Source organism: Battus philenor, unplaced genomic scaffold (assembly GCF_028537555.1).
Source record: "Battus philenor isolate CCGP_79_NKW_IND1 unplaced genomic scaffold, ilBatPhil1.0.hap1 SCAF_6, whole genome shotgun sequence".
In the NCBI taxonomy this organism is placed as follows: domain Eukaryota; kingdom Metazoa; phylum Arthropoda; class Insecta; order Lepidoptera; family Papilionidae; genus Battus; species Battus philenor.
In genome coordinates, this window is record NW_027181726.1 from 6,346,845 (window position 1) to 6,366,467 (window position 19,623).

At 31.3% G+C, this 19,623-nt stretch overlaps 1 protein-coding gene across 3 annotated transcripts in view; it reads left to right on the forward strand.

The window, feature by feature from the left end:
• Sarm (sterile alpha and armadillo motif) overlaps positions 1-19,623 on the forward strand; it is a 67,271-nt gene that overhangs the window by 11,588 nt on the left and 36,060 nt on the right. For 2 of the 3 annotated variants that reach the window (XM_068773246.1, XM_068773247.1), the window contains exon 1: positions 18,632-19,103. The exons of the other annotated variant lie outside the window; for it this stretch is intronic. In XM_068773246.1, the coding sequence (XP_068629347.1) occupies positions 19,026-19,103 (78 nt within the window). In that variant the 5' untranslated portion in view covers positions 18,632-19,025. Of the gene's footprint in view, positions 1-18,631; positions 19,104-19,623 lie in introns of those variants that run through there. 3 annotated transcript variants of the gene reach the window in all.

Sequence of the window (19,623 nt, forward strand, 5' to 3'; positions counted from 1 at the left end):
AACGAGTAGTAAGTTTTATTTAAATCTCATGTGTAACAATTATTGTATGGTAGCGACCGCCTCGAACAATAAGACCGTCTCTTATGCCATATGAATTGTTTTTTTTTTCCTCTATTTATGTTTATAGTGTATAAAAACGCCTTAATTAAAAAAAAAATATTAATTCGTCTTACTATCGACAAAAGATCATTTACAGTGAACACATGTGCACGTCATGAGAAGAATGCAAGAAGAATCAAATTTGATAGAAACTAGATTCAGTTTAAGCGGTTTCAAACGCACTCATATTTAGGAAAAGAAACAAACTCAAAAAAGTTTAATTTCTCATTATTGCTACATCCCTAATACAATATTTGAAGAATTCATTCCCAACCTTTTTTTTCACCCATAAAGACCGTCACAATGTAATTAAAGATTTTTTTTACAATTTTTTTGTTTAATAACCTACTTAAATTGATTATTTGGTAATTGAGACATCACAAGAGAGTGTATTTTAATACCGTTGCCAACAATGCTTTTGTTTTATCTTATTTTATTTCTATTTTAAACTCAAAGCGACACATTGGACTGAATATTTGAGTTTGTATTCATTATTCGATAGACTTCTCAGGACGTAGCTGTATAGGAAAGAATATGTCAATAAACGCTGCAATTTTATTATACTTTAAAGTAAAACAATTTGAAGCAAATATTACGTAATGTACAGATTAGCATGCAAATGACGGTCGGAAGTAAGTATTATGTAGGTCGTTGCACCGTACGATCTTTTATCAACAAGGAAGCTGTCCACGAGGGATTCTGTCTGCTACAAGATGACACTATCATATTTCTCTTTTATTCAATTTCCCTGCGTCCACGCTAGAGTGACACGTCCGCTCTACGCAAGCGTGTGGGCATTATACAGAATTAGTAAGACACGTGTCTACGAAAAAATGGCTTTTAAAAAATATCACACTGTCATTCTAACGTAGACATTTAAAAACATATTTATTTCTACACGTTTCAATACTGATGATTTATGGGATATGTTGTTATTGCCCTACCAGCATCATTTGTGATGATTTGTGGACGAACACAAAACTTTTTAACATTATATTATATTTAAATATATTTAACTTACATCATTTTCCTCTACATTGTACTGGATTTAACATTAAAATTGTTAAAATTTGAGCAAGCAATATTCACTTTATCACAGTTCTTAGATATTTATTTCTTTATCATAGACGTTGCCAAGCTTAAATTTATATATTTAAAATTATATGAATATGCATTGCATTTATTATATTACAATCTTAGCATTATATTGTTCTAACATTACATGCAACAAAGCAAAACTGCAAGATTATCATTATACAATATTGATAAGTCATGATATTAATGAGCAGCGGTAGCCCAATGGTGATGTCTCAAACTCGCAATAATAGATCGTGAGCTCGATTCCCGGGAATCAGTCTTAAATATAATTCACAGTTTGTGCATTAATTATATCGGTTGCTCACCAACAGATTTCTAGAGGATAGGCAGTAGCGTCTTGTGCGTACCATAATACCACACTGCGATCGCCAACCCGCGTGCCAAGCATGGCGATTATGGTATATTCCCCATAGATATCTTGGGAGTTTCCTATGCCTTGCAGTGGGCGTCTATGTGCTAAAACGACAAAGACGAGCAAGACATTTGTTCTGAATACGCCTGTATAAACTTGTTACGCATCGGATACTGATTTTGTAACTTTGCTTACTAAAAGTTGACAGGCGCATTCTCCTCGGTGACTTAAAAGATCTTTCTGTATTGAACCACATTTAACCATGAAACTATTACATAAAGCATAAGCTATTTTCCAAAGTTCAATAACATTTTTTTTTATATTTTTAGCCAATGAATGAAATCGTTTAAATTATTACTCGGTAGCTTCAAGGTCTGCTTCAACAGTTGTAACAGAGGCTTGAATAATGGATATGTGAAGTCAGTTAATCTTCCTTACATTGTATGAAGCCGTTTAGAAATTAACGCCGAAGTCAATAAACAATATCGTTATAGAATAATAGGAATGTGCCTTATGCTATGTTCAGAAATTAATTTAAACAAACAGGACGATTGATTATTGAAATAAAAGCTTTAAAAGGGTAAATGTATATCTCATTTGTCAGCTTAAAAGTTTAAAGCATCTACACATGTTTTCGATCATCATGTACATAGTGATCGTTATAAAAAATGATTGTTTTTTTTTTCTATTGGAATGCAAAAGGCCAATAACTTCAGGCGGCGAAGTCGGCAGTGACAGATATTAAACCAAAATAAATTTTATAATAATATGTAGTAATCTGAATTTGGAAAACACTTTTTGTTACTATATTATCATTACGTTAATTATAAATTCTAAAACCATATATTTATGAGCTATATGTTCTCTGCTTTAAAGCTTGTACACCTATATCTAATCACCCTGGATTTTACAACATCACAGTAATTGGTTACGATAACGGTGAAAAGTAAGTTTAAACAATTAAAAATGTTCTAAGGATAATTTCCTTTTGAAATTTACATGGAATGCTGATATGATACATAGTGGCATTTTACATTCAAAAATTCAACTGATAAAATATTAATCGTTTCGTTTAACAATACCGTTCTAAATGACGTTTATTCACGTATAGTACAAAGAACCTCAAAGTAGGACTTATCTTAAATATTTATGGCATGTCCATATATCAATGACGATTAACTCTAAGGAATAATGAAACGAACTTTGTAAGTAAATAGAAAACAATGTTTTCTTTGTTAGGGATCGTGTGCAGGCGCCGACGAGACGGGTACGTACAGCGACAATAAACATAGAAATATTTTCCAGTCCTTGCGCTTCATTCAAACGCATGAAAGATTGACACATACATTCATACGTGTTTCTTTACTTAATCGTTTTGTAAATGTTAATATTCATAATATATTAAATAACCAAACGCATTCTAATGTAGCAACAAGGTTTACACTTGCATTGTGTGCTACGACATCCACGAGAAGTGATAGACGTGATTGGCCTTTTCGTTGTAGTGAGGATATGCTCATTCACATTCTCAGGTGATTTGCTAATTATCTCTAACACTCAGGGAAGATCGCACACATACACTGCCATCGAACTAAAGGGCATTTCTTCGTGGACAGAGCTATTTTCTGATAGATTTTTTCTTACCTATTTTCTGATGAATGTTGTCTGGGACATTGCTGGATATATAAATTATTATTAAATTTGATTGCGGAAGTAGGTTAAAGAACCTAGTTCAGCTGTTACATCTAATGTTTAAAAATAAAACTATCTTAATTATCCCAGGCACGTAGCATTTATAAGTATAATATATATGTTACAACTTACTTTAAATTGCTTAAGTGTTTGACTTAATTATTTTTAGCTGAGTATTTGCAGAATTTCATAAATCTATGTACACTCTCTTTATTGTCAATCAGTTTGTGTATATTAATTAATTTTACTGTATATATTAATTCTGTTTCTAGATCATTCCTTATTCACACTTCTTATGCACAGAGTACAGTCGGTAATGAAATATACATTATGCTTTGGCTAACTTCCGGGTCACATGCGCATGCCGGGCAGTCCTTACAAATTTCGGCTATATTAATAATCTTTGCTAAAGATATAGTTGTTGAATATATTCGTTATTTAAATAACGGAAAACATTAACAGTTAACCTTGCAACTTTAGTTACATATAGTAAATATAGTCATCGTCATTTCAACCGTACGACGTCACCTGCTGTCTATATATAATAAAAAACGTTGTATGAAATTAATAATATGTTATATATTAATATATGTATAGATTCATTTACAGTGACCGCTTGTGTATATCATGAGGAAAATGACAGAGGAGCCCAATTTTAAATAAACTAGAATCATATTGAACACCCCTACAATGACTCCTTAAAGCCACGTAGTTCCAAACGCACCCAGAGCTTCTCTCTTACTATGGAATTATTTTACAAGAGTAGTTCTCGAATGAGACGTAAAGAAAACCAAAAATTACTATTTTTGGTCAAGCTCAATGTCATGCTATACTTTCATGTAGTAAAATTGCAATTTATTATATTATTACTAATGACATATTAATTAAGTTATCAATCTATATGGATTCCTAATAAAAACAGAAATTGTAACTATGTATTTAATAAACATCTGAATACATAGGATTATATACGCATTGTTTGCTTCCTTTATAATGAAAAGCAACCATTATCCCACCATAAATACAATACGAAACCAATTTCAATATTAAGGATATCGAGGACGCAAATGATTATTAAATGACATTTACCACCTGTGTTGGTTCAAGTGGAATTTCTCTAATGCAGTCTTAACATTCGTGAAATTAAAACATGTCATAAGTAAAATTGTGTTATTTCCTTTGTCACTAAATTACACAGTATACAGAATAAGACTTTAGTCTTACAATTTTGCATAAGCAAATCCAAGTCGGATGTTCACGTATAATATCACTTAAAATAAATGCCAATTCTAATCTTGCAATAATCTGCACTAAAGTTTACCTTTTTAATTTTTTATTATTTGTATTTGCAAAGAATCACTACTTAATTACTTTAATATTGAATTAAGTGTATATATAAGCAAGCACATCTCATATAAATTTTATTTGCACTTTTAATCTAGAATAAAACGGGATGGGCAATTTACCCAATGAACTTGATAACCGATGTAACTCTCTGTTACGTCTAAACCATCTGGAGGCTTTCAGAAACAAAATCTTGTACTACGTTTCATAACCTAAATAGATAATATACGCATATAACCGTTTGTGTATTTTATCTATATGTGTTAAGCGTTTGTGTTATATTATGACACACCAGAAAAGTTACATATAAATCCAATTTGAGTTATCGGTAATAACTTACGGCACAGAAACATGATGTCTCACTTCGGACCTCATTGGTCACTGACACTTAACGAACGATGGCAATGCTATGCTCGAGATTTCTCTACGAGATCGAATCCGAAATAAGAAGATCCGTAGACAGATAAAAGTAACCGACATATTATATAGCAAATAAGTATGTTGAAGTGACAGCGGCGAAGCCACACAAGCGCGCAGGACTGATGGCTTCTGAGGCCTGAAGGTTCTGAAGTGGTGAATCACAGACCGGCAAGCGCAGCGTTAGACGTTCTCCAATGAAGTTGACAGACGCCCTTGTAAGGGTCGTTGTTAAACACTTTCAAGCTGTCTTTATATATGTACAGCAGAAACTACGAATGAAATGACGATAATTATAATTTCGCATTATTTCGGTTATTTTATATTAGCTACGATATCTTTTAAAGTGTAACTCATTATTATACAATACTGTTTCAAAGGAAAGATCACGTCAAAGGCATTATCGGGGAAACGAGACTTCTGTTCCAGTCACAGAAGTGTTTTCTACTTAAAAGTATGACGTTAGCGATTATTCGTTAAAAATATATATTTTAAAAAATCTATCTAGTTTAACTGATAGAAGGCGTTCCGTCCTCGGCCTTTATTTGTTATCCGACTGGGTTACTAACAATGCAAATATTGTTTCACGGGTTCGTCTCGCCATAAAATTGAGTAACAACACGTAATGATTCATAGCGGTGAAACATTTTGCAGCAATGTTCAAGATTTATAAAAGATTTCCGTTCCTTTGTTTCAGGTAAAACTGAAATTATATCGGCTTATAGAGAGATGACGTATCGCTTCGTACAACATGCATAATGATTCAACTTCCGAGAAAGTCAGTAGAAAACCGATTTTAAATCTAATTTTACCTGTTGAGGTATCCGTCTCTACCCAACTGTACTTTTAAATCATCGTCTATAAGAAAGTAACTTAAGTCTGCTTATATCAAAAACTGAACAACAGTATAGACTACCGATATTAATTACAATTCATGATACATATCTTTCGTTGCTGTTGTAGAATTCACTTGTAGATTCAGTTCCATGAGTTCTTATTTCATCTACGAAGATGAACAAAGAAAGAGCCTAAAAAGAAAGACTAACAACGTGGAACATTTATAAGACTTTCTTTGTAACTTCTCAGCACGTCAGATTTAAGGAGTGCCTCTTACAATGCATCAGTGTTCGACTTCACAGATCTCTCCATAAACAACCAAATTATAGATGATCTCACAAATGTTACGTCAGGGTTTTTCATTCAAGAAATGAGCTGGTGCTCGCGATTGACTGGCCGAAATCAAAATGACTTTGTCTCTAAAAAAAAAACAATTTCCATTCGTTTTTTAGAATTAAAACGTTAAACATATTACTTAAGATATGAAACGAGGAAAATTAATTCATTATAGATTTTTCAAAAAGAGGTTGTACGAAAAAATAAACAAAGTGATAATATATAAATAATATCGACAAAATTTTTGAAGACAATTAAAGGAAAAACTGACAATAGCATTCCGACATTATAAACTGTCATGTCATAACAGATTTGACAAGCGATAAGTAGCTATTTGTACAATTTCCGCTTATCGTTAATGCACTCACTTTGTTCCGGTTCTACTTGAAGTTATTATTACGTTTTTCGAGGTATAACGAAATTATCATTGCACATTCTTAAGGAAAAAGAAATGAAATAAAGAAGAAATGTCATTATGAGTCATTTCGTTCATGTTTTAAAGTATAACATCTTGAAACTTCAACTACCTGTGTCGAGTATTCATAAACAAAAATATGTTCTATTCATATAAACATACATATAACTAAGTAAAGCAGCGAAAGTTTTATTAGATTCCAAAAATTCTAAAGTTGCTATCTATATGTTATTTATTTATAAACAGATATCAATTTGTTATTAACATTTTACACAATGTAATTACTCCAATTTTTCGACAATAGTAGAAGTAGAAACCTCTTTATCGCAGTCACACTGATACCTTATGTAGTTCTGTCGCTTTTGATAGAAAAATAGTTAATATCCATTCATTATCAGAAACAAAACAGATGTCTTATTAATTAACTTCTTTACCGAAACTACAGACAAGTAGAGCCACTACGCCATTTTGCGGATATTATTCTTTATGTATCTTCTCCTACAATGGTACCACCGTATACAAAGAAGCAATATGTTCCTGATACGTATTCACACTTTCACTCGTTCATTAAACTTTATTGAGTTTGAAGTTATTGATTTATTGAAACATTATGTGTAATAAATACATTCGCACAACGATTTAAATTGTGGCCTTAATAACTTAGTACGTTCCACTCATCAACTGTAAATATGAGGGTCATTAATGAAACTTTTATTTTATATAACATTGAACATGCTATTCTACAGAGTGATTGGAAGTAGGTCTAAAAGCTTTGAAGGGACGAATGTATAGGACATTTGCTGTCATGTATGATCTACCCTATCCAAAAACAATGCTTTCCGAAATATTAAATAATGTAATAGTAACAAAGTACGAAAGAGTTTTCATATTTTGAATTACTATATATAAAAATCAATTATTATTTAGTATTTGTTTCTGCATGCTTTGTACTACCAGAGGTTATTGGCCAGTTGGAATCCGACATCCAATTGAAAAAATGAATTAATGTAATACCTTTCTCTCTCTTTATACAAGTCGATTCGAAATAGGTCTAAAATCTTTACAGCTTTTTGCTGACAATTGAGCTATAAATACGCCCTTTAAAGCTTTTACACTAATAACCTATCATCCTGTATATGCCCTAGATTAGTTGCATTATTACAATTTTCTACCTCCAAATTAATTTTCCACTTAAATCTGGCTGACTGAAGCGGTCGTAAACTGGACATATAGAGTTACAGCGGTGTCGTATATCGTCACGCAGAGCAGAGGTCAACACAGTGGAAGTGTTCAATAAATGAGCCACAATAAAGTCATAATATTCTAATTTGCGCGAGGGCACGTGGGACGGCACTAAACTTAAACAAATAAGTTTTAGCCGGCTCTATTGGGATGTCCTGCCTGGTAGAGATAATGATGTTTGCATTCGTAGCGTGTTTCGCTAGGCACCGAGACCGTGACAGTACAGTGTAATAGTTCTCATTTTCATTTAGAGACTTTACCACGTTCTTCAAATTTAAATACCAATGAAATTACACATATATTGGTTGTTTGAAGTATCTTACTTATACTTGTGTAAGAGTCCATAATTTAATCTGATCTTTTTTATTGATAATTCTCTAATCAATATTTATAATTAATTAATGTTAAAACCATTCACACACTCATTTTTATATACATTATGGTTAATTTACTAAATAAGCATTTAACCGAAACAGAATAGTTTACTTTGAGTATAATCTGAACCTTTAAAAAAATATTTATCTATACTCACGGACCACATTTATTAACGGCAAAAAGGGATTATAATATTTATGAAAAAACTTGAGGATGTCCTTTCTAAATTAATGAAAAAACTACATTTAATTTTATAAAAACATTGATACCTGATGACAGAAATGAATATTCATAAAAATATCAAGATGAATCCATTCACAAATCTCTGTGGCTCTAATAGGAAACTTGGTACAATCGAGTGTCACAATTTGAGCTTTAGACATAACGCCTACATACGTTAAATATCCAATGTCAAATTGATTCGACCATTGTCTTTTTATGTAACACGATTATTTAATAAAATTGTGCTCCAGTTCAGAGTGCGAGCACTCGATATATATAAATAGAATCAAGCGACGTGAAGTTTGTTTATAAATAGTTCAGTATTAAGTGGCTCTGATGGAATTAGGTTATCGTATAAAAATTCTTGACCATTCATATGTTTCATTCATCAAGCCAAAGCCACTAATTAAAAGAATGATTGTCTTGTCTGTTGTACTTCCACAAGTTGTAAATCTTCATTTAAATGTTTCTCTATTAAACAATTGAAGCTTTAATGTAATATTATCAAGGTAATCGTTTCAGGCAATAGACGCCCACTGCAAGGCGTAGGCCTCCCTCAAACATAACGTAGTGTGGTAATATGGTACGCAGTGGTCTCTACTATCCATCCTCTGGAAACTTGTTTATGTACTGTAGCAATCTTATATAATTAATGCACAAAGTGTGAATTACATATGATTGTATCCCGAGAATCGAACCCGCGGCGTAGTATCGCAAATCTCAGTCCTCTATCGTTGGGCTACCACTACTCAAATATATTTTCCTTGTAGCATTTACAATTGAAGCTTTTTATGAAGAAAAAACAGAAAAATTGACGTATTTAAATTTAAAAAAAATAGTTGCAATGCCTGTCAAGAGTGGCTTTTATGGTATATCTGCCTAGGCCTATGTTTGGAGTAGGCGTCTCTACGTGGGAATTTTTATCCAAACCCGCTGCGGCAACTCACTTTTATGTATCAATTATTTACCTCTACTACTATAACTCAACTCACTTTCACTCGGTTTTAAAACTAAACATCGAGTGATGAATGATGATAAACGATAATGAATTCTTAATGAATAACAAATAACATATCGCAGCCAATAATCACTTAAAAGAGACAGTAAATTGATTATTAAAACTGTCGACTTGTTTAGATCTATGTTATTAATTTATTAAATAAAAAGCAATGTACAATAAATAACAAAAATCCGCAAGGTAACGCCTGAATCTATTAGATAACAAAAAAATATTGAAAAACAATCAAGTCTTTTGCACCTTTAATAGTAAATTACTTCTTGTTAATTTAATTTATGAATATGAGTCTACTGTAAACTCACCCGGCTTGTATAAATGCCAATACCTCACTTTGCGTCATGGTTACGTTCCAAAAAAACACGACGCAAATTGAAACGCCGCAAAGTGAATTAAAATTTTCTATAGCAAACCATGTAAAGATCGAAGATAAGTTTCAGGGTAACGAAAATATTACTTTTTAAAAAGAAAATTGAACAGAGTAAACATTTAAAAAACAAAAATAACCTAACTCTGCCAATAATTAAATTGGAAAAATATTTACCATTTTTGTAACCAGAAACAACACAAAAATTTATATAAGGTTATTATTCTCTTTTAAAAAAAGCACAACACACTACGTAATTGAAACTGAACTGTAAAATTAGCAAAACAAAGTGAAAATAAAACTGTATTTAATTTGCGTTGTTTTTAGTTAGAAAGGGAATCCCCGAGTTTTGATGGCATGGCGCAATTAGAAACAATAGTGTTGCCATCTTTTACAAAAAAAAGAAAAATTTAAAAAAAATAACTGTCAACCCGAACCCAAAACAACGCAACCTCGAAAAAAACACAAAACGAAACGACGCAAAGCGAGGCATTGTTGTACTTTTATTAACTATTCCGGCAATATTTGGTATAAATTATCAAACTCGTATGCTAACGGTAAGCTTTGTGTTTTGCTTAAGCCACTGTTCATTTGATAATAGAGCGGGCAATGGATTATTATGATTTTAACAAATGTTTTGATTAGTTTCACCCTTAGTTTAACATTCATAGAGCGCTATTATATAAATCAAAATCATGTCTCATAAACAAAGTTCTTTATTGATTATCTCTAGATTGGACAGTGTATATCTTTATTAATTATTACTATTGAATATTAATTGTTTAATTATAAATACCTTGTTGGCAAAAAATAAACTTTTAATTATTTTTATAATAGTTTAAATTAAAATTCGTCTTCTTATACGATGTCTTAGTAAAAATTGTAAAGAAAAAAAAGAAATTTATTATTATTTATTTCATCACGTTAGCCGATAGATGCCCACTGTCGAATGCCATAGGCTGATCACAAAAATCACCACAATGAACCGTCTCGCACTGCCAGCATCCAGGAACTTCCCGTGACCCTAATTATCGGTCCACCTAGCAGACCTATCGATCTATGGAATTATTTATTAACTTTAAAATAACTGTAGTAGAAACACTGTAGCTTAAAATAATAATGTTATATACATATATACCTCATCTCTGTACACGGCACCCATTATTTCTTATACTGTTTACTGTTCGGCTGCATTTTTAAGTATTACTACCATAGATCTAGACTAGCAAGCATATGAAATCCATCGATTCATTATCGTAATACGCTCTTATATCTTTATCAAATTAATCTGACTTTAATAAATGTCCTCATCAGACAGCGTTTCCTAATGAAACGATCGTTTAATGTTTTACCCATTTTAAAAAATTTAGGACTTCTAATTAGTATCGACAAAAATGTTAATTTTGACATATAGTCATTTCCTTTTAAATACATGTTTTAATATCAGAGGAAGCATTTAAAAATTATGTGCATGGACTTACTTAAATATTAAAATTAGTAAGTTTTGGTATTTTAGTATTGTAGTGAATCCTGCAAAAAGCAAAATCTAAAGCTGGTTGGCCCAGGATGGTTTCTTAGTTTATTTTTAATTTAAATTTTCCAAACTCCTGTTAAATGAACGTAATACTCATTTGAGTAAACAAGAGAAAAACTTGAAAAATTTACATGATTATCAAAAAAACATATATGATTTTTTTCCGGGTAGTCCCAGTTGCAAAAGTTGATTGGTCAAATATTTTTTACTGCTTGGTTCCTTGCACCGGCTACGTAATTTCCTTCCCACTCATATTAAATTGCTCTTATTCAATGTCTCCGTTTTCCTCTCTGTAACTATGCTCACGTGATCTATCTCGGAACTCAATTCGATAAACATAAGCGATTTAAAAATTTCTGCATACGATTCATCTTTTAACGTAATATTGAATTTAGTTCGAAATTCAGAGGTTTAACCTCTAAATAAATTCTGAACTAAATTCAAGTGGCTTCGTATTCGTCTTATACGTCGATTTATCTCTGTTATATAGTGAGTCATTTTTTCACCTTCTTATCTTAAAAACTGTTTCCACTTTCTAAGTAACCCATGCTCGGTGGTCATAGTCATATATAATAATAAATTCTCAACTATACATGTAATACGATTAAATTACTGTTCAGGCTGAAAGCTTTGAGCCTTAAGGTTCTAGAGTAAAGACCACGGTTCTGAAAACATAGCGTAGAATGTTTTCCTGTGGATTAGACAGAAGACCTAGTAAAGGTATTCTGAAGATGCTGGATGCATGCTGTTTTAACAGGTTTTATTGGATAACTATGAGAAAGGTCTATGTCCAGCTGTGGACGTCCTTTGGCTGAAATAATGATAATGGTTCACAACGCCACAAATTACAAGTACAAAAAAATGTTTGTTGTAATATATGAGAGGCTTATAAAAAAATTGTAATAATAATCGAACTTAGAATAAATATTTACTTGTCAGTTTTTTACGTAACGTAAGCTCTGCAGTGACCCTTAAATGTCAATTAAGTTCACGGAGATATTAAAGTTTCCCATACGATTATCACTCGCTATGAAATATATGTTTATGTAAATAAAAATAAACTGTCAAAATGTGTTGCAATCATCATTTATGGATACAAGGTTTTCGGATGCAAGTGATTGTAGTTTGCCTTATAAAAACTACTGTAAACAGTCTATAGCGTATTATTTACAGCCTCACCCGTAAGTCTCTAGTTAACTAGTGATGTCTATCATATAACGATTATGAAAGCATACTCACGAAAACGCAACTTCTCTGTCTGTTATAACTGATCAATTTTATATATAATCCTTAAACATTCGTGTGCGAACATCTATTCTATTCCCTTAAAACAGCTAAGATAGAGTCGAAAACTTGAATCGAAAATTATTATTACTGCTCATTCTTTATGCGGTTAACTTAACTTCCTTTCTATTTCCATAAAAATTGTTCTAATGCAATCTCTTTTTTTCCTCCCTAGTAATAGGTCGACTCGAGCTACCGCCATGTTACCGAAACCCAATTCGATAAACTTGAGCGTCTTCAAAATTGCTGCTATCGATCCATATATAGACTTACGTGGATTCCTATACGCCTTCGCTGAATTACACAAATTTTATAGTGCCATGTTCTATCTCCCTTCGCTAAGCGTTTTAATATTAGTTTTATAGGGCAAATAGCTAAGGTAAAAAATTATGTAACGGATGAGTCTTCAAGTCAATAGTGAAAAGGTTTCTTTTAAGCAAGCATATAGTATTGTAAATTTCGTCGTCACTTAACATTAGGCAAGACAGAGATTCCTGTTTCATCATTGTTTCATCATCACCATCTTCTTTTTTCTATCTGATGATCGGCAGCCTCTATGGAATTTATGAAACATATGTCGACAGCAAAATTGTGTATTTATAATACCAAAAGCATGACTTTGTGTTGTTTTTTATAACATATTTGAGAAAAATTTTAATCGCTTATGGTTTTTGATAATAATAAATGAATTAATAACATGGTTAAAAAGTTACTAAATTTGTTAAAAACACGAACGTCTTCCCAGACACAAGTAAAACACATACAAAAATAAATTTCAGAGCTTTATGAGTGATATTGGTTTTAGCGTAAATTGGTATAAAAATAATTTTATTCTACATGTTGTCACCATACCTTACTATATAAAGCACGATTTCCACCCAAGATGCAAGAACTTCCCATTACTGACACCTAACACTATTGTTGACGTTGCAGGCACGCGCTTTTTAATTACTCGGAATTCCTTTGTGCCCATGGCAACATGGCTCTACGAAGATCTTACGAATCTTATAAAGGTAGTGCCATAATAAAGTTTAATTTTAACAATAATATAAAAAAATACAAGTTGTGCTTTTGCAAATTAATATTGTTTGTTAGAAAAAGGAAAGAATGGCATTTATTTCTTGAAAATATATCAAATGTCAAGGCGTCTTCCCACCCGATCTTCACGAATATTCTGTCAAACGCCACTGAAGATTTTCAAAAAACGCCTGCAGGGTATTGGAATCGCCGCCATTTTGTTTTTATTCAGCAAGTGTTGACAGAAGATTCTGCACATGACATGTCCCTTTAAAAACATAAGACGACAAATCAGTACTTCGTGGTATCAACTCAATGTCAACCTTTTTCGATATGTTTTTCCTCTGGAACAATTCTCGAACGACCTCCATACTGGCATTACTTGTGCGATAAGTGACCCTGTTCTGCTGGAACCAATTTATGGAGTTATATTCATTGAGCTCTTGAAGCTTTGGTCGGAAGAAATAATTTAAAAGACAAAAGTAATATTTATAGTGGTCCACGCTATTTATTGCGTATGCGCTATACACTTACCAGTATACTGTATTCTAAATAATTTTATCTACTTTGTACAAGATATCAATTTAAAAAAACATCTTTAAAATAGAAGCACTTATTGCCGCGGTACACAAGAGAGGTATTAAACTACGATTTATCAGAAATATTATTTTTCCAGTTTACACGACAAGTTGATCTTTTATATAGACAGCGGATGCTAATGGTCTTAACTACAGTTAAACTGTGATTTAAAACATCTGTCACATCAGTAATTAATGCTGATTTTAGATACCACGGTAATAGATGTTTCAACCTTATTAACGACGTACCTCATTATTATTCTGATTGATGTAGTTTTTAATCAGATTCAATTAAACAGTTACTATTTAATAACATCTATGTGGATTAAAATTATTTAACTAAAATAATTTTAACCCAAAATCCCATTAAAATTATTATAAGAAGTATTTTCTGAACACTACTATTGTGGTTTTAGATGAAGATGCTATTGTTTATTGACTCCAAGCATGCTTTGTTTTTGACATTTTGTTGACGATAATATTATACCAATATAGTCCAAATAAATTAAATAATAAACTTAATTTAAATTTTAATAGGTGAAATAAACTTTACTATTTATTTAAAGTTTGTTAAAATTAAATGTATAGGTAAGACATCGAAAAATTAAAAAATAGGTTAAAAACGAATCAATTACAACGTAAGGTCTTCCTTGCAATGTGTCTCGTATACCAATGTAAGCATACTTATCGTTTCGCCTCACGTTGTTCTTTTTAGCCTAACTTCCCACGAGTCTTGAAGTATCTGCGAAATATCCAATTGCCTTCTGTCAGCGATAAAAGATTTGCTTTTGCGTTGTGTTACTGATCCTTGACATTGTCTATATCATATTTAATGAAAAATATTATTTTTGATTAAACAAGAACTGTTTCATTTTTCCTAAGACAGCTCAAAATCCATTTTTTTATTATGCAGCATTTCTTTTCTTGTTTCTCATAAAGTTTATTTTGGAAAAATGTAGATAAAATATATATTTTCATAATTAAATTTTTCGTTAACTGTGTCTATATATAACGATAACGTACGTTGCTTTTAAACAAATTTTAAATTACAAAAAATGTAAGCTTGATAATACTTAGTCAATCTTTGAAAGAAGTCACATATGGTTCGCAAGTAAACTGCACGTACAGTTTACTTGCGAAGCGATACTGCTGTTATTGCAATTCGGCATTGATGTCGAAAAGCGTACGTAAAAGGGAATCGTATTCGGTGCTGCGGAGTGCAATGACCGCGCTCTGAGCGGAGACTATGGTTACAATAAAACAAGGAATACTTAATATACACACGAAGAAATACGATGAATTTATAATTGTGTGCCATATTCTTTTTTTAAACTGGTGTTTTATTTAATTTATTCTTAGACCACTACTCCGATATTTAATTTTTACATTACATATATACTTTTTAATCATACCTATTTTTATGATGCATAGAAAAAGCTAGAGTTAGATATGCCACGTTATATAATTAAAATTTTCTAATTCGCGGCGAAAAAAAATTGTTTTGATTATTATGTTTGACACGTGACTTTCATTTAAAAAAGTTGGCGCTGCACGGATCAAAATTTACAAACGGTCATCAAGATGTTATTATTAATTGCATAACACAAGAAGACGGCATTATGCGGACTTGTAATATATATCGGTCGTAGGAATAATTAACGCTGATGTTGTTGAAATTTTAACACGGATAATTTCTTACTTAGCGACAGAATTGTTTGAAGTATCGTGTGATGTTGACGTTTAATTGTTAATACGCAGGTGGACACGTGTAAAGTATAAAACATTTCGTTCCTATTTAATTTAAAACTAATATTAAATAAAATATGAAACTTAAGAAAACTGTGATATGCTGCATAAAAGGAAAATCATTCTGCATCAGATATTCAACTAAAATTATGCCACAGGTACTGTATTTATATTATTCAAAAAAATGGTGCACATTATTTACAAATTCACATAATTATATAAAACATATATATTACATAGTTATAAATGTGTTTGTATTGACAAATTTTTAAGTATTAAAAATATTATATAAAATCCGCTATGACTGCTGGAACTAAATTGAAATAAATTTTCTAGCAACCATGGAAAACAACAAGCAACTTATTAAAACGAAATAAACGTTAAATTTGAAAATGCTTTTACTTGTTGACCAACTTGTATTATTTTATTAAAAAGTATTCTTTTTCTATCGCTGTATTAGTGATTAAGATAGTTAATTTTAAACGTAATAAAGGGTTGAGTCAAAGTTTGGACTTAAAATACAGTCAAGTCCCCTAGAGGCCGGCGCCGACGCCTGTTCCGAGGACGGCCGACGCCGCGTCGCGACGAAGATGTGTCACTGCTTTCTATTTCCACCAGTGATGTTTCTTCAATGTTATTAATCATTAAATAAATATATTTTAATATTACCCCTTCCATTTAGAGCAATTGCGTGTGCCTTTACGTGCTTTAATAATTGATTGCGAAAATACTTAAAAAATAGTTAATTTGTAAAAATTATTGTAAAAACACAACGTACCGTGAATATCGATATTCATTCCATCCAAATATAGTTTGTTACCCATGCTTTAATCCGTTAAGTTGGTTAGTAACATTACTAATTCAAATGATTGCTATTTTCATACATTTTATGTATGTAGGATGATTGGTTATAAGTTTAAAAGCTTTAAATGGATGAATACACAATCAATTTGTCAGCAAAAAGCTTTAAAGCTTTTACACATCTGTCGAATCATCCTGTATAAAGTGATGACCATGGAGTATGTTACGTTAATTATATTTTTAATTGAATGCGACAGTGCAACAACTTAAGGCAGTACTTAATCTGGAGGGACATATAGTAAACAATAATTAATTTTTGTGATCCGAATTTTGAAAATAACTTTAATTCATTACGCTGTTTATTATTTCTGACACCATTGATAACCACAAGGATCATGTATGCATATGATCTTCTATGTAATACATTTTTTTAATTTCGTGTGTTAATTTCATTACTTATAATGCACGTATCGAACAATGTGAACTTGAATTGCCTTTTTAAAACATGCTCTTACCTCCTGTCCTCACACAAAGGAATTGCGTTTCAAAACGATACTAATGCACATAACGGCTGTCGTATCTGGTGTATGATGCAGCAGACCGTATAAGGCAAGACCTTTGCCTCTATTGTTTTTGGATTGTAAAAAAATTGTTAAAAAGAACTACATTATTCATTTGCGTTCGGTATTTAAATTATTATATAATGGCATAGATTAACACAAATATTACGCTTAAAAAACTAACTAAAAATGTCAAAAGATGATTTTATCTATATCCGCAAAATATTCTCTTGAAACATTATTATGTTAGTAAATATATACTTCTACTTTTGTGTGTTTGATAAATAAATATAATTTTATATCTATTTTAATACATAATATATTAGATATAACGTTACGATTAAATAATCATTTAACACGGAATTATAAAAATTCTTTTAATAATTTTCGTAACTATTATTATTACTGTTATGTGACAGAAATTCTCTTTTCTGCTCTCCTTTTTAAATTTACATTACGCCTCATACGTTTTAAATTACTACTAAATTTATTTAATTTTAATGTTATTCAAAGAATGAAAAAAGATCAAGATTTAAAACATACTTTATACTAGTATTGCCTTATAACCTCCATCAACTTACTATTTATTTTCGTTTTTTAGTACGTATACCAATGACAGTTTTTTGTTGTTCTTGACTACAGTTAAATTAAATGTAAACCAAACTTTATTAAGCGAGTTTCATTATTTTTAATATGATTACATTTCGTGAAACTATTGAATAACCTTAGTGTATTTAGTTTTATTTTTAATAATAACAAAGAGTAATTTTTAGCCCCCACAGAAATTCGTCGATGCGCATATAACAGAACAAGCAACAGTGGGCGGAATATGAAGTTTTTAAAAGACCCTCTTCGACATAATGTTAACGTTCCTTTTTTGTCTTCAAAAACAAAGAACTTTATATTATTGCTCAAAGAGATTGAATTAGAAAACTATTTTTGAGTGTCATAACGATTAAACAGAGTGATTCTACATGCATGAAAATTTTGTAGAGTAGGTGATTATTTGGCTAACAAGTTCATTATTAACAACTTCGTTACCTGCCATACAACAGCCTCTACTACCGTGAAGATAAGTATAATATCGTCGTCTATGTGCGGAACGCGTTTCGTACATATGGTGGCATTTAATACGTATAAAGTTAAAGTACAATCGAGGTGCCGTCTCTTTTGTACAAATGTTGTACTGTGCTAGAGTAAGAGAGATAGGCTGACGCGGAGGGGGAAGCAGCTTGAATTGATAAAACCAACTGTTGAACTGAACGAAAATTTAGTTTAAAACGAACTTGCGAGAGGAGTATGTCTCGCCACTCATAAACATTCGCTTCGATACTAAAATGTGACGGCTAAGTTGTATGAGTGATTACAATTATTTTTTTTGTACCGTTTTTCTTTACGAATATATTCTATGCTGTAAATAAGAGTGCGTAGGACAATAACGGCGCGAATCGGATGACGTGGGCGCAACGCGTCCGTGGATTAAAAGTTTATTGCGACGAAAATCGAAAAAAATCTGTGAACTCTTAATATGATCTCTGTGCGCTGAGGGTTTATAATCTTGAACGTTACCGACAGTTTTCATTTAGAAACACGTGATCGCCGAAAATTCTCGACGATATAAGGGAACTTACTGTACATAATAATCGTTTCGACTTGTGATAATTTGTACCGGATAAAGTGCTCTTCGCTAAATTATGGTTGTTGCTAAAGTCGATAATATGGCTTCATACACCACATATACAGGAAAACCTAAAATTTTCTTTCCAAAGAAGGTAAGTCAATTTTTTATATCTTTTAAAAAATTGGATATTTTAGGATTTATCGCAAAATTTAAATAACAAACAATAATCATGATAATAAAATTCCTAGTTCATTTGCATTATTATTGTTATTTAGAGGAAATTGGTGGACAATATTTTATTTTTATTACGTTGTCCTCGCTCGAAACTACATGGAATACTCAAACCTGTAATACCAATTATTGTAAATACGTATATCTTCTACTAGTTATAAATCAATGTTAGAACGAAGAATAGAAACTGGTTACAAAAATGGTATAAGGCACCTTATATGGATTAAAAATAATTACGCACTTCGGTACACTTGTCTACTCTCTGAACGACGAGATTAATAAAATTTATTGCTTATTGCATTAATAAAATATATTTTTAGCCATGTAAAAGGCTGTAATACGATTTCGGAATAGACTTTCAACTCTACTTTATATTATTTATCTATATAGGTATATTAAATATTTATGAAAAAAATATCAAGGAGACCTTACAGCATTTT